The following is a 15836-nucleotide window of genomic DNA, read 5'->3' on the forward strand; positions in this document are numbered from 1 at the left end:
TTAACAAAGGATTACTCCTCTAATCTTATACTGTATACGATTTTCCTAATCCTTAATTACAATACTTTAAAAAAAAAGAACGATTTCTGGAACAAAAATATGAAAGAAATAATATACAAGGGTTAAAAAAAGGGGCAGAAGGAATTTTGAGAAATACCAGTCATATCAATTCAACTATTCGTAGCAGTTGTATCAATTAGGCTTTTCTAATGACCTAACTTTATTACACTATCTAACAGTTATAACTGCTATCGCTAATGGCCTCTTCAGCTTAACAAAGTTTTTCACTTCATAAACACATCATTACCAAGTCTGATCAGTTGGGAAATCCTAAAAATGAGAGAGAGAGAGAGAGAGAGAGAGAGAGAGAGAGAGAGAGAGAGAGAGAGAGGAGAGAGAGAGAGAGAGAGAGAGTATTCAAACGTTTAATTCATCAAGTAAACAATACACGAGCGAGGACAAAAGTGTTTTCACATTAGGATTCGAGATAAAACTTTCATTGTCCGTTGTATAATGAAGGAGCAGAAAAAATATATAATGTATTTTGTTTTATGATTTTCAAATACGTGGAAAATACAGCTAAAAACGAATTTCCTAGAATGGATGAAATTTGACATTTACATATAGCACAACAAAGAACTGACATAAAGAGCCCTTAACTGAGACTAAGGAAACGCATCACATTTACACGAAGTATGGCAAAAGTATCTGTTAAGTATTTCTGAACTGAATCCAAAAATCTCTCGACACCTAATACAACAGTGTTAGATTTCTCAGTCCTCTTGGAATGGCTTTCATAAATCGCGTCTGCAGATGAAAGATTGGGAAGATTTTGAGAATTATGGGACGTCAGAAAAATGCGTACCTTTCATACTAATAAACCATAATGGTAAAAATTTTCACGTGGATGTCTATGGACGGCTGCCATCTGAGTTACAGCAATAAACTGCAAGAAAAAATCTTATTTTCTTTAAAAAGTAATTTTGGAATTTGCTTCGGGCAGGATGGTTGGAGAAAAAGACCATTGAAAGTAGAAGGGTTCAGTGTGGGTATCATCCACATCATGATTATGCAGATGATGTAGAATTGTGAGTAAAAAGTGTACTAGATTTGCAAGCATCAACCAACAGACAGATGTAAAAATATTACTGGTGTTGTATTAAAAACCGCACGGAGTAGCCTACATGTAAACGAATGGAAGTTCTCAATGATGTACCAAAAATTATGCATCTTGGCAGTTATTGGATATAATGGACCTTTTTTTAAAGGAAATTTATGAAAAACTGAATATAGCGAATTCGGTTTGGGTATACTCAGCCAAGTATGATCATCAAATAACTTATACTGCATAATGCTGTGTCAAGATAAGTTTTAATTTATGTTACAGAATCTTTGTATAAAATACTAAATCTTTCTAGACATTTTGAAGTCGTTAAAAATAAAGCACTGGGGGAGAACACCTGGTACTAAAGGCAGCTTTCCAACCACCAATCGTCAATGTTTAGATGAAATTTGGATGACTGAGAGATAGCGTTTGGCAGGACATGTTCTTAGATTACAGCTTCAAGCTTCAAGGGTTGCGGTGGCCGATGTGGTAACATCCCTGAATGGTGAACGCCAGACTGGGGTTCGAGTCCCGCTCAAATTCGTTAGTTTCTTTGGTCGCTGCAACCTCACCATCCTTGTGAGCTAAGGATGGGGGATTTGGGGGAGCCTATAGGTCTATCTGCCCAGTCATCAGCAGCCATTGCCTGGCCCTTCTTAGTCCTAGCTTGGGTAGAGAGGGGGCTTGGACGCTGACCATATGGCATATATATATATATATATATATATATATATATGATCAGGCTCTAGGGCATTGTCCTGCTTGATACGGCAAGATAACTGTCCCTTGCTTCTGCCATTCATGGGCGGCCTTTAGACCTTTAAAGGCCCATAGCGTGAGTAAGGTTTAAGGAGACAAAAGTGAGAATCTACCGAGATGATGTTCCTGAGACAGAAAAAGGCGGGGAGTGATGGATGAATATGTTGGAGGGCCTTGCACTACATGGCACTAGAGTCATTACTTGGTTCATTATGAATAAAAAGTTTACTGAGCACCGACACTCAGTGGTAGCCAGATTCCCTTTACCATTGAAAACTTGGACCTATGTTAGTGAGTTTGCGAAGGGAACTTTACGGCTGTTTCCTAAAATCTAGACGTATTTCCATTACCTTAGCAGTAATTTATGTGCCTGGTGTTTAGTGGACTATAGTAGGTTGAAGTCAGAATGGAGGCGATTATTCGGTACAGCCAACCCTTCTATTGGATAAGTGTACTGTAGTAAAAGCATATATCATATGCCGGCAATCCATCTAAGTATTCTAATTTACCTTATGTGTCTTCCGTGTGATGAGAACAGCCACATGACTTCAGTGTGAGTCGAGAGAAAACGGGACGCTGAATAGTGAATAATTTCGAAGCTCATCTTGTTTGTAAACTGTACAATTTGACCATTGGCGCTTGATGCTAAGCGTGTGGTGTGATTGCAGTAGTTGTGTTCTACACTTTCCGAGCTCTCATGTTTAGAGTTTTACAAATAAATTCCGTAATATACATATATTCTTATTCCTTAATCGAGTGCGAGAGTTCGTACGTACATAAACAAGAAATCCCAAACTCTTAAATATAAATTCGAATTCAAACAATTTATTGACAAAAAGTGGTCAAAAGGAGCTGTTAGTCTCGCTAGATAGCCATTCTATCTTCAATTTACACAAATGAACAAAAGCCAAGTACAAGTGTAAAACCCTGTAATAATTTACATGAACCAAAAAAATACAGAAATAGTTTTTTCAAATGAAACACTTTCTACATAGATTGATTCGAATTTACACAAAGTAAATTAACACAAAGCTCATATGATTATTTCACAGGACTGAAATTACATAATACTTAATAATAGATATAATTTTCATAAAACAAACATTCTAGTAAAGTCCCCAAATTTCGGTAGAAATAGACTAAAATAAATGCCTGTCTGTTATGATTAATAACATTGACACTTCAAATTGAGTTAACATGTTTGAAATAACCGAAATTCTTTTTACATAAAACGTATTTTATATCCTTTTCACAGAAAAGGAGAGGTATTTCTTATGATGTACCCTTAATATTCATGGGATAAGGGTTACCTCTTAGGCTGTGGTGACTGCCCCAACAATGCCTGCATAATAAACACTTTCCTTACGTAAACCATAGAAGGCCTTCGACTTGTTTACTCTTTTTATAATTTTTGTTGCATGCCCCACTCCCTTCTCTCTCTCTCTCTCTCTCTCTCTCTCTCTCTCTCTCTCTCTCTCTCTCTCTCTCTCTCTCTCTCTCTCTCTCTCTCTCTCTCTCTCTCTCTCTCTCTCTACTTAAAACTTTAAAAAAAACTATTAATGTAAAAATGAGTCTCTTCCAAGTTTCTGACAGCTGTATGAAGCCCCCATAAACACTTCCAAATGAGATAACACAATTCTTAAAAACGTCTTGAGAAAGCTGAATGAAAGACACCAAAACAAACTTATTTCACGAGAACGCCTCCAGACAGCTGTATAATGTTCACGAAAAGAAGTTTTTCCCTTAAGTTACGCACATTTCCATATTTCAAAGTTTGGCAGATTTCCTTTCCTAAAAACTGAGTATACAGTAAATGTAATTTCAAAAAATCAACTTCCAAATACAAGTCAAAATGCGCCAATCTTTCTTGAATCTTTCTTTACAAACATTAGCATAGATATAATTTTTTTTTTCTCTTTCTCCACCAAGACATCTATTCCAATACCTAACAATATTCGAGAGTGAATTGTAATTACTAATCAGAACTTTTGAAGAACGTTATTTTTTTTACAATTATTATTACTATCAATGTTAACGAATGTAATTTATAAGAATAACGGTAGATTTTGTTGGAAGAATAATTTCATATCAAAGCTGTTTCCCATCATTTTGAGACCCGAATTTTTGTGGGAGCAATAAGTTAATTTAAAAACGACCTTTAATTATAAAAGTAGGTAGGTGTGAAGGTTGAATACTATTAGGAACTATGATGGGATGAGGTAGACAATTCTATCATTTTTTTTTTTTAATGTTAAGCGGGTATTTATGGAATTTGACCAATGGGACCGGGAAGGCTATACATAGCCAAGGCAATATAAAGTTAAAAGTTAGAAGGGATTGTAAGGCAAGGAGGAAGAAAAGCGGGCATGGAGGTACAATAGTACAAATCGAATACCTAGCAGTCGATTTTCATAAGGAAATACGAAGGGATGAGAACTTATAGGAGTTATCTGATGTAGTAGACAAACTATGTGAAGTGTGATCTTCATTAAAGAAAATTAAATGTCTCTGAGGTTGAAGATAAGGGATGAGTTGGTTGTTGGCAAACAGAAGTAAATATGAGAAAAGACGTATAGATAGCACAGGATAGATAAATATGAGCAGTGGTGTTCTACGAAGCCCTTTATTCACCCAATAATTAAAAGGCTCTTAGGATCCATCAACTCTTCCTTCTTTTAAACCTTTTCTATACAAAATGTTCCGAGAAAGGCCAATAGACAGCAATGTAATGTACATGTGAACGACAGGCCTAGTTGATCGTCAGATTAGGATATATGTAAAGAAGGGAAACAATTCAGTTTGAGTATTGTCATTCTATCTTTTCTTTTTTCAGATTTATGTTTCGGTGAAGCCTACTGAATCCTCTTAATCCAATGACATCAGCCAAATCCCTTTAGATTATTACCATGTCTTCACGACCCCAAGAAAATTGTTTGCCAACTCCTGGGTTAGGAACCCCTTCCCTAGAGACTGACCAAATATACATACGACCAGCACCCAAGGCCCTCTCCACTAAAGCTAGGACCAGGGAGAGCCACGCAATGGCAACTGATTACTCAGCAGGTACACCAACAGCCATCCCTAGCTGACAAGGGTAGTGAGATTTGTACGAGGCGCCAGTTAGGTGATAACCGAGAGGCGATATGAATGCAAATAATTTACTAAACTATATTAAACGGACACCCAGCTTAAATACTAGTACTTGCGAGCAAGAACCTCACTAAAATTTATCGTATTTGTTTATAAAAGCACGCTCTCCATTTACTCCAAAATTATGCACTCCTGCAGCTCTCCTCTTCTTGTACATTAATTTTGAGGTTCTTTAAATAGGTGAAAGCAAAAAATAGCAAGATATGTTGCGCAAGGGGGTTGGGTGGAGGAGGTACTAATCGACCAGGAACTGACATCATTAACATATTCAACCAAAGAGGAGTTCGTGACGTCAGCGTACATTTGGTATATATTCAAAATATATACTAAATTAAAAATGGAGTAATTACTCAAAAGTGTCACTATTTGTGAATTGTATATTTCATTTGGTAAATACTTGACAATAAACCTTATCACTTTCTTTAAAGAAACCTTAAATGAAAATGACTATTTTTGCAGCGCATGTTTTCATTGGCGAGAAATTGGCAGGCATCCTTAGGTAGTGTCCAATAGATGGTGTTAGTGTAGCAAAACGTCGTTTGGGAAAATTAGTTATTCTCAAAATAGTTTTTTTCAAAAAACACTTTAATCAGATTTATTATAAAATATTTACAAAATCGAATATACATTTCACAAATAGTGACTTTTTAGTAATTACATAATTTCTAATATAGTATATATTTTGGATATATATCAAATGTACGCTGACGTCACAAATTTCTCTTTGGTTGACTATGTCAGTTCCAGGACGTTTAGTGCCGCATCCAACTATGCCTCCCCCTTCCCTCCCCCTTACGCAACATATCTTGCCAATTTTTGCTTTCCTGCCATTTACTGAAGCTCCTAATTACTGTACAAGAAGAGGAGAGCTGCCGAACTGCATATTATTGGAGCAAATGGAGAGCGTGCTCTTGTAAACAAATACCATATACAAACATAACTGACTTCAGCACGCTGGAACCAGGTGACCGCTTCTCCGCTGGCAAAGGAGGTGTCAGTAAAACCTGCCTGACACTTGCGCACATTTTTGCCACGCACTGGCACGCATTGATGCGTGCCAGTGCGTGCCACACCGCACTGTTCACGACACGTTCACGCATAGTTCACGACAAGTTCACGCGACGTTCACGCCATGGCACGAATTGGCACGCCTAGTTCACGAGAAGTTCAGGACACGTTCACTCATCTTTCCGCATCGTTCACGCCAGTTCACGAATTGGCCACTCAATAAAAAAACGGGGCTTCTCCAACTCGAGGACATTCTTGGATTGGCTTCGGACGAGACAACATGCTTTCTGTCAGACACACCACTGCATTGAGGAGAAGATACCTATACCTGGCAGCTGCTGTAGCATTTGTTGGAGTGCATCAGAAAAGGCTGGCAAAGGAAAAAGAGAAACAAAAGCCAACCCTACCTCGAAGAAAGATACAAAGGAAAGTGTGGGTCAGGGAATGGTTAACCAGAAGGCAGTCGTTTGGACACTATGACAGTCTATTGACTGAACTCAACAAGGAAGATCCAAGGGGCTACAAAAATTACCTCAGAATTACACCTGACCTGTTTCAAGAGATGGTTGAGAAGTTAACCCCGCGCCTCATGAAGCAGTTCACCTTCACGAGGGAACCGCTTCAAGTTGGACTCAAGCTTGCTGTCACCCTCCGCTTTTTAGCCACTGGAAATTCCTATCAAAGTCTGCAGTACAGCTTCAGGGTTGAAGCAAGTACCATCAGCAAGTTAATACCCGAGGTGTGTAAAGCCATCATCGCGGCCTACAAGGACGAAGTGCTGCGTTGCCCCAAAACTGAAGAGGCCTGGAAGGAAGTTGCTGCCAGATTCAGCTCCAGATGGAATTACCACAACTGTCTGGGGGCTGTGGACGGAAAGCACATTGCCATAAAGAAGCCACCCAATGCTGGCTCTTACTACTACAACTACAAAGGCTTCCACAGCATTGTACTGATGGCAGTGGCAGATGCTTCCTACAAGTTCCTCTATGTGGATGTTGGGGCAGAGGGTGGTGCATTGGATGGAGGAACATGGAGCAACTGTTCTCTGCATGATGCTGTAGAAGACAACAGAGCTGGAGTGCCTCAACCAGAACCAATCCCTAATGATGACAACCCAGTGCCCTATCACTTCGTTGGGGATGACGCCTTTGTTCTCCGAACCTGGATGATGAAACCATTCTCCCATCGGTAACAAGTCCTACGAGAACGCATATATAGCTAAAGGTTGTCTCGTGCCCGACGTGTCGTTGAGAATGCCTTTGGAATTTTAAGTCAAAGGTTCCGTTGCTTCTTGACGACGATGCAGCAGAAGCCCAACAACATCAACCTGATCACCATGTGTGCCTGTGTCCTGCACAACCTCGTCCTCATCAAATACCCAGGTGCTTTGTCAGAAGTGGACTACGAAGATCCGGACACACATGCTCTGATCCCTGGTGCATGGAGGAATGAGCAAAACCTGCAGAGGCTGATGACTCTACCCGGCCATCATATCCAGAAGGATGCAAAGGATCTGCGAGACTACCTTTCACATTACTACATGTCCCCTGCTGGTGCTGTCCCTTGGCAAGAAAAAATTGTAGTACCTCCATGAGCTGTATAGTTGTTCCATTTTGTTAATAAAAGAAACGTATCTTTTTCGTTTGTATTTTTTGTTGCCCTTTATTTTTGTTTCAATAAGAAAGCATTTGATTTACATATAAATACCAGACATAAAATATGTACAAGTATTAAGAAAGCATTTTATTTTAACATTAAAAGCAGCAAACATGAAAAGTTTTTAGGCTGTTGATTTTAAGGTAATAGAGAAAAAAGTGCGTTGAAATAAGAAATCATTCTATTTTTACATTAAAACAGCAAACAGAAAAAAAATTTGTTTTGCTCTTCATTTTAAGGTAATAAAGAAGAATAAGTATGTTGATGAAATAAAACATCATATTATTTTTACATTCAAACAGCAAACTTAAAAATTTCTTGGGTTTATTTTTCAGTTCATTTTTATTTAAAACAAAAGTTTTGGCTCTTGATTGGTAATAGATGAAAATAAGTGTGTGCATGAAATAAGACATTTTATTTTTACATTAAAACAGCAAACAGAAAAAATTGGTTTTGCTCTTCATTTTAAGGTAATAAAGAAGAATAAGTATGTTGATGAAATAAAACATTTTATTTTTACATTCAAACAGCAAACTTGAAAATATTTGCCTATAGCTTCAATAATATAACATTCGGAAAAACTTATATCATGCATGAAAGTACTAGTGCCAGACGTCTAGGCCAGTGTTTCTCAACCTTTTTCTGGTGGTGGCCCCCTTCAATCCAGTGCAAGTTCTTGTGGCCCCTCCATGCCAACTTTGAGTTCTAATGCACCCCTCCCAGTACCCGCCATCCGTCCATCACCTTAATACGCCTAGGGAAGTAAGTATATTAATGGTTCTAGCATGAATAGTACCATGTACTCAAAACACTAATTTCAGGTATGAATCAAATAACAGTATTAATTAGAAAAATATTTTATTTGAATACTTATTTCTTTACAAAAGGAATACAAAACAAGGAATACATGTAGGTACAATTGGCTTTATCTTGAAAGGTTTCAGTGGGATCCCTGTGACTGATGCAAGGCTGCCAACTTGTCAGTGTTTGGCTTGAAAGCTGTTAGAGCGAGATGTAAATTGCCTCTATTTTTTTTTCTATGTCAAGGTGAATTCGTGTCTTTGACAGCAGGCACATCACCCGATTGAAACCAGTCTCAACCAAGTAAGATGTGGGAAAGGCAAGTAAGAGCAACTTCACATCTTTCCAGAGTATTGGGTACTTATATATATCTTGATTCATCCACAGCTTCTGGTGTCATTCATGCTTGAACCTTGCTTGAGCTGTTGTGTTATTCTGAAGTTCAATGAGACATTCTTGTAGGGTGACATCAACTTCAGATACATCAACAATGAAGGGATCCACAAACCAGTGTGGCACAGTCATTTGCAGAAGGTCAGAGAAGTAAGTATCCATATCCTTATGCAACTGCTTCAGATGGTCAACATACACTGCTAGGTCATCATCAAGCAGTTTGGTGGATATAACGGCTAAGGAAGGAAACTGTGCAAACTCTCGTCTTCCAAGGTTCAATCAGAACAGCTTGAGTTTCCCTTTAAATGCAATAATTGCCTCCTAGCAGGAAAACAGGGTGGAGTTATTTCCTTGAAGCTCTTTGTTCAGAACATTTAGCTTTTCAAATATGTCTGACAGGTATAAGGTGTCACTCTTTGCATCAACAAGTTTCTGTCCAAGTTCTGTCCCACTAAAGAAAGAGATAACACTCCCAAAGTGCAATAAAACGGTTCAGGCAATTACCTTTAGAAAGCCACCTGACTTCAGTGTGCAACGTATTTTCAAATTCTTCATTGTTCTTTTCACATAATTGCTGAAAGAGGCGATCTTTCTGTGCACTATTTTTTATCAAGTTGACAGCCTTGATAACATGCCCAAGTGCTTCATGCAGACGTTCTGCTAGGTTTTTGGCAACCAGGTGCTGCCGGTGAACAACACAGTGCACATAAACGACATTAGGAACAGCTTTTTTTTAAGTGAGCACTGAATCCCCGATACCTTCCAATCATAACAGCAGTGCCATCTGTTGCACAAGCCACAATGTTCTTGAGTGGAATGTTGTTCCCCTCAAAATAGACCTCAAGTTCTTTGAAGATGGATTCACCTTTAGTGTCATTCGTTAATTTCAATGCGAAAAGCATTTCTTGACATATTTCATGAACATCAAGAAACCTGACAAATACCACCAAAAGAGCAAAATTATCAGGTAAAGTTGATTCGTCGAGATGAAGCGAGAATTCATTCACCTGCAGTTTTGAGACTAATTGACTTTCAACATCAGCTGCCATCTCATCAATACGGCGTGATACTGAGGAGTTGTTTAAAGGAATAACACTAGTTACCTCTTGTGGACTCTGATTCGTGACTGTTGAAAGCACTACAGCCACAGTTGGCATGATCAGAGATTCATCGATAGTATGAGGCTTACCTGCTTTTGCAATCAAATTTGCTATCTTGTAAGAAGCCAACATCCCTCTATTTACTTTTGCCACTTTTTGGGTAAACATATGATTCACTGTCATCCTTCCTTGGAGCTCATCAAGTAATTTCTTGAAGAAATCTAGCGGCTTGTCTTTCTTGTCTTTATGTGCAGTCTCCAGATGCTTTTTCAGTTTGCTGGGACGCATACTTTCATTTGAGAGTGAGGTCATACATAGCAGACACATATTTCACTGTCTGCAAAAATTACCTGGTACTGTATATTGAATCGAATGATGTTTAAACTAAAGTCAAGCATGATAAACAGAATATTCGAACCATAATAATGATTTATTTCAAAATATTACACATTTATATATTTTGTGGGTCCTAAATTTTCTGTGGCCCCCCCATGGCCCCCATTTTTCAAATTTTGCCTTGTGGCCCCTGAAAAATTCTCATGGCCCCCAAGGGGGCCATATGGCCCACGTTGAGAAACACTGGTCTAGGCAACAAAGCCTCACGAAGGGCAAGATCGGTACCTCGACCCGTGTCGAAATCATCGAGCGAAAAACTGACGGTATAATATAAGCATTCCTAGCGGAGCTAAATAGCTAAATTATTAAAGCAAAAATAACCGGGAATGTCGCTCTAGCAAACTAAATGACCCATAAGAGCGAGCGATAGCATCCAAGATGCCTCCGGTAGGCAACAGCTCTTGTTTACGTTAATATCACTTTTTATTTAATTCAAAACGACAAGAGCTTACATTTATACATAGTAAAGATAATACTCAACTTTCCAGGGGCAGAAGAGGCCGGAGAAGTCATCAAAATGTAGAATTAAATCCAAAATAACGAGAGAACGTTTTTGTTTCTCTTCATTATAAAGTTATGAAAATAGTTTGAAATAAGATATCATTTTGTTTTCACATTAAAACAGCAAATATAAAAATCTATTAGGTTTATTTTTCTTTCCTTTTCATTAATTTTTTCGTTTCCTTCTTGTTTCTCTTCATTATAAAGTTATAGAAATAGTTTGAAATAAGATATCATTTTGTTTTCACATTAACACAGCAAATATAAAAATATATTAGGTTTATTTTTCTTTCCTTTTCATTAATTTTCTCGTTTCCTTTTTGTTTCTCTTCATTTTGTTTTCACATTAACACAGCAAATATAAAAATATATTAGGTTTATTTTTCTTTCCTTTTCATTAATTTTCTCGTTTCCTTTTTGTTTCTCTTCATTATAAAGTTATAGAAATAGTTAGAAATAAGATATAATTTTTTTTCACATTAAGACAGCAAATATAAAATTTTGGGGGAGTTTATTTTTCTTCCCTTTTATTATTTTTTACTTTACTGTTTCTTTCTTTGTATTTTTTAAGGTAATAGACAAAAAGTGTTTGGAAATATATAAATACTTTATTTACATTAAAACAACATATATGTACAAGTATCACACTTCATTTATGTACAAATATTTATAAGTATTTAAATTTCCTTGTCCTTGACTGGTGGGGTGTCAAGTTCCTTGGACGAGTAGAGGGGTTCAGGTGTCATGGCCTCATCTAGGTTGCTGTCGATGGTCCCCGGGGTCAGGACAGGGAAGGTCAATGGACTCTTGAAAGACGACAGCGACGTTAATGAAGGGTGCTGGTGAAGGAGCCTGGACAAGGGTGGGTGACGACACTGACGCTGATGGTGAAGTCACCTGGACAGAGGTGGATGACAGTGGAGTTGGCATCCATGGGTGCCACTCCATGGTACGGGGCAAGGAATGCCTGAATGCGGCATCCAGTTATGACTGGCTGGACGATGCTGCTGCTGCTGCTGCTGCTCTGGCTGTGCCTGCGAGGGTCCTGGTTGAGGGGGCTGCCAAGGTTGCTGCTGCTGAGGGGGCTGCCAAGGTTGCTGCTGCTGAGGGGGCTGCCAAGGTTGCTGCTGCCGAGGGGGCTGCCAAGGTTGCTGCTGCTGAGGGGGCTGCCAAGGTTGCTGCTGCTGAGGGGGCTGCCAAGATTGCTGCTGCTGTGGGCCTGCCCAGGTCACTGATGGTTGTTGCTGTGCCTGCTGGAAGACCTGACTCTCGTCCCTGTAGCGGTGTGCAAGATTGAGGCACTATCTGGAATTCGTGCCATCGGTGTACTGGGATGGCACGCATGTAGCCTTCCAGCAGGCACGCAAAATCGTGCACAATCTTGTGCTGGCCCATGAACGTTGGGGCTGCCGATTCTGCTTTCGACATAAGCTGAAACATAAAAAATATTATAAAAATATATTATATATATATATTATATATATATATATATATATATATATATATATATATATATATATATATATATATATATATATAACAAACATTGTAACAATTTAGTACAGTATTTTAATGCAACAGATTGCATATGTCAAAAACAATGAATACTCACATTCCTCAATATATTGCTGAAATCCTTCTCCAACACACAGGTGTCGCTGTGAGTGGTGTCAAGTGTTCGGCTGGACCCCTTCCCCTTGTCCTTCCTGGTGCTTGTAGATGCATGGCTGTGAGAACCTGTCGACCTCACATCATCGTCGACATCGCTGACTGTCTCTGCACCTCCTTCGGAGCCACGAAACTACTCACTGGAGACTGTCTCTCCCCGGACGATGTGCTGTATGAGGAACGACCAAGTGTCCATGAGGAAGTCATCTCGGCCACTCCTTTGGCCCTGGCCGGCTCCACTCTTTTTCTCCTTTTTCATAATTTTGCCAACCCTCGTCCTCAAGTTCTAGTATTGTTTTTTGCATTGGGCACCAGTGGCAGGAGGATCCAGCTGCCTTCTTATATCTTGCCACCTGCTGTTCTTCAAAACCTTGTTGATCCACTCCTTATGTTTCTTGTCAAACAGCATGGGGTTCTCCTTGACAAGGTCGGCCAACGTAGTCTCCGTCTCTTCTGTCCACTGGTAGTCAGGGATGTCCTTCTTAGGCACCCGAACCCGCTTCTTCTTTAGTTCATCATCACTGGATACCTGGCTCTGGCTTGTATCCTGCTGTGTTCTCCGGGATGACCATATCGAGACTTGAAAATGATGAATGAGGAGGATCTCGATCTGCGGTCTCCTCTATCACGTCCATTTTCCTCCCCCTTCCCTTTGGCTGTCTACTTTTTGGCATGTTGTCTCTTCGCTGGCGAGCTCTGGAATGGCTAGGAGTGTCCTCGGACCTCAAATTATATACCCCCTAATCCCACGAGAGCTCCACTGGGGGAGTAGGCGTGCACTAGCGTGAACCATGCGGGACCTCGCATGAACCAGCGTGAACTGGAGTGAACGATGCGGGAACTGGCGTGAACTGGAGTGAACGATGCGGGAACTGGCGTGAACTGGAGTGAACGATGCGGGAACTGGCGTGAACTGGAGTGAACGATGCGGGAACTGGCGTGAACTGGAGTGAACGTTGCGGGAACTGGCGTGAACTGGAGTGAACGTTGCGGGAACTGGAGTGAACGATGCGGGAACTGGCGTGAACGATGCGCGAACTGGAGTGAACTGGAGTGAACAGTGCGAGACAATGCGGGAGTACAATGCGTGACAATGTCAGTGAGAAGGCTGCGATGTGCGAACATGTCGTGAACTGGCGTGAACGATGCGCGAACTGGCGTGAACGATGCGTGAACAGTGCGTGGAATGCGAAGCATGGCACGCATTGGTACGCACTGGCACGCCAGTTCCCACACTGTTCACTCCAGTTCACTCCAGTTCGCGCATCGTTCACGACTATTTCACGACTATTTTTGGCGTGCCAATGCGTGCCACAAACTTTAAAAATTTCAAAGTTCTGGGCACGCATGCCAGGCATCATTCCCGCACTGTTCACGACATTTTCAAGACTCGTTCACGCGAGTTCGCGCATCAATGTGTGCCAGTGCGTGCCAGTGCATGCCACGAATGCGTGCAAGTGTCAGGTACCCTTAAGACACAACAATGAGGGGGTAGGCGGGAGGGAGCTGGTCACTCAGGTGCTCCGTAATGTGCGAGGTGCCAGTTAGGTGATAACTATGAGGCGAGGTGAATGCAACTAAACTTTTATTAAGCCTAAAGTTTAAAAAAAAAAAAAACAGATATCGTAAGATCGAACATATTAATCCCATTGCTGACCAGAATCGCAGTACATTAGCCACAAGATTAAAAAGAAATATATGGTTAAATGATGTAAAGCCCAATCTCTTTCAACTGAATTAGCAGGGAAATATTAGAAGTTTCACTCAAACCATTTTGTTTAAAGAGATGGTGGAAGATCATTTCTCTAGTCTGCAACATAATTTACTCACTTCTCTTCAATTCGATAGCTCTCAAGATTCGTTGTGAACCACTGTCCCCTTTCCTTATGCTCTCGACTTTGTCGTGAGCCACTTGTATGCAAAGTGCAAACATTAACACGAACAGCGCTGTTTTAGCCGCCGGAAAACATTACAACAGCATTTAATGTCAAACACGATCATTTTAACCATGTGTCCATTTATTAGTTGGTGAGACGGAGACTGACATGGCTGGCGAAATTAATCTTAGGCAATGTTAGAAAAATGCGTAGTAAATCCTTTACCTGCTTAAGTCATAAATCAAATATTTTCAAAAGGAGGGTTAAACACTTCAATAAATACAGAGGGAAGTAATTAATTCCACGGAGAGAAGTGAATACGCCATAGATTGACGAAGTTGTCTATAATAAAGCTCATAATATCATCTATGGAACCAGAAACACAAAAGTTTTCAATCTGTGATATCGTAGACTTGCCCGAATGATTCATAAATGAGTTTTTGATATCTTTAATGATATCTCAATCTGCATAACATGCCATTTACACCTACAGTTATTACATATGCTGTTCACATTTTACTATAAAATTTTAATTTCCATAATCCCGCTAATATTCCATTGAAATCATAATGTGGTTCCATTCTCCTATTTCAAAGTTTATTAATATAAAAAACCTCTGACTCTGAAGAGTTTTGGATTTCCCTTTTGCATTCCTTGGCCCTGAGATCTATTCCCGAACCAAATCATTATCATTACATTCCTCAGTAACCTTTCATCTCCAGGCCGGTAAAGAAACATATAATTATAAGGCAAAATAGAAAAAAGTAAAATTTAGATAATGAAAATCAAAAGGCTACTTACTTAAGCGAATGAATTTTGAAAGTCTTTGTAAAGACAAAAGCACCACAAAACAAAATGAAGATTGGTAAGGCCAGTGACAAATTGACTTCCTTGAAAACATTAGCAATATCACATTTCACTTTGGGGAGCAACAAATAACAACAACATGCATGAAATGGGACATTGGCATTATATACAAGGTATTAAACAATACAGCAGATTGAAGGAGGCAAACGTCAAGTTTACTGACGAGAGTCTTGCGTGTGACACCCAGGAGGGAGAGAAACAGTGGTGTATCATACATTGACATATCAACAAAAAAGTGTGGTGTCAAAATGAACTACACATGTAAACACACTACTTATATATATGTACAGAGGAGAATCTGTAACGAATAGGCCGGACTATTCGGTGTATGTGTAGGCGAAGGAAAACCAAAGAGAAGGATCAAATGTAGTATGTCTGGCCAGTCAAAAGATCCCATAACTCTCTAGCGGTAGTATTCATTGCATTTAGCTGTACAATACACTAATTACCCGAAAAGGCAGACAATTGCATTTCCTGGGAGGCATGCAGTAGTCTACCTATATTCAGACTACCAAACGCCAACTTTTGCATATCACTTCCTCCTTTAACTTTGAC

The 15836-nt window shown here is 39.6% G+C and overlaps 1 protein-coding gene across 1 annotated transcript; it reads right to left on the reverse strand.

Annotated features, from left to right (window-relative positions):
• Positions 1-12178: 12178 nt before the first annotated feature.
• Positions 12179-13762, reverse strand: LOC137636667 (uncharacterized). The gene is made up of 2 exons (XM_068369058.1): positions 12482-13762; positions 12179-12300 (listed from the first exon to the last, which is right to left on the reverse strand). Exon 1 carries the CDS (start codon positions 13741-13743, stop codon positions 13267-13269), a length of 477 nt encoding a protein of 158 aa, XP_068225159.1. The 5' UTR covers positions 13744-13762; the 3' UTR covers positions 12179-12300; positions 12482-13266.
• Between the last annotated feature and the right edge of the window lie 2074 nt (positions 13763-15836).

Source organism: Palaemon carinicauda, chromosome 3, assembly GCF_036898095.1.
Source record: "Palaemon carinicauda isolate YSFRI2023 chromosome 3, ASM3689809v2, whole genome shotgun sequence".
Lineage (NCBI taxonomy): Eukaryota > Metazoa > Arthropoda > Malacostraca > Decapoda > Palaemonidae > Palaemon > Palaemon carinicauda.

Bases quoted from the DNA above. Each gene is read 5' to 3' on its own strand.
- LOC137636667 (XM_068369058.1), bottom strand. From the start codon at position 13,743: ATGCGTGCCATGCTTCGCATTCCACGCACTGTTCACGCATCGTTCACG.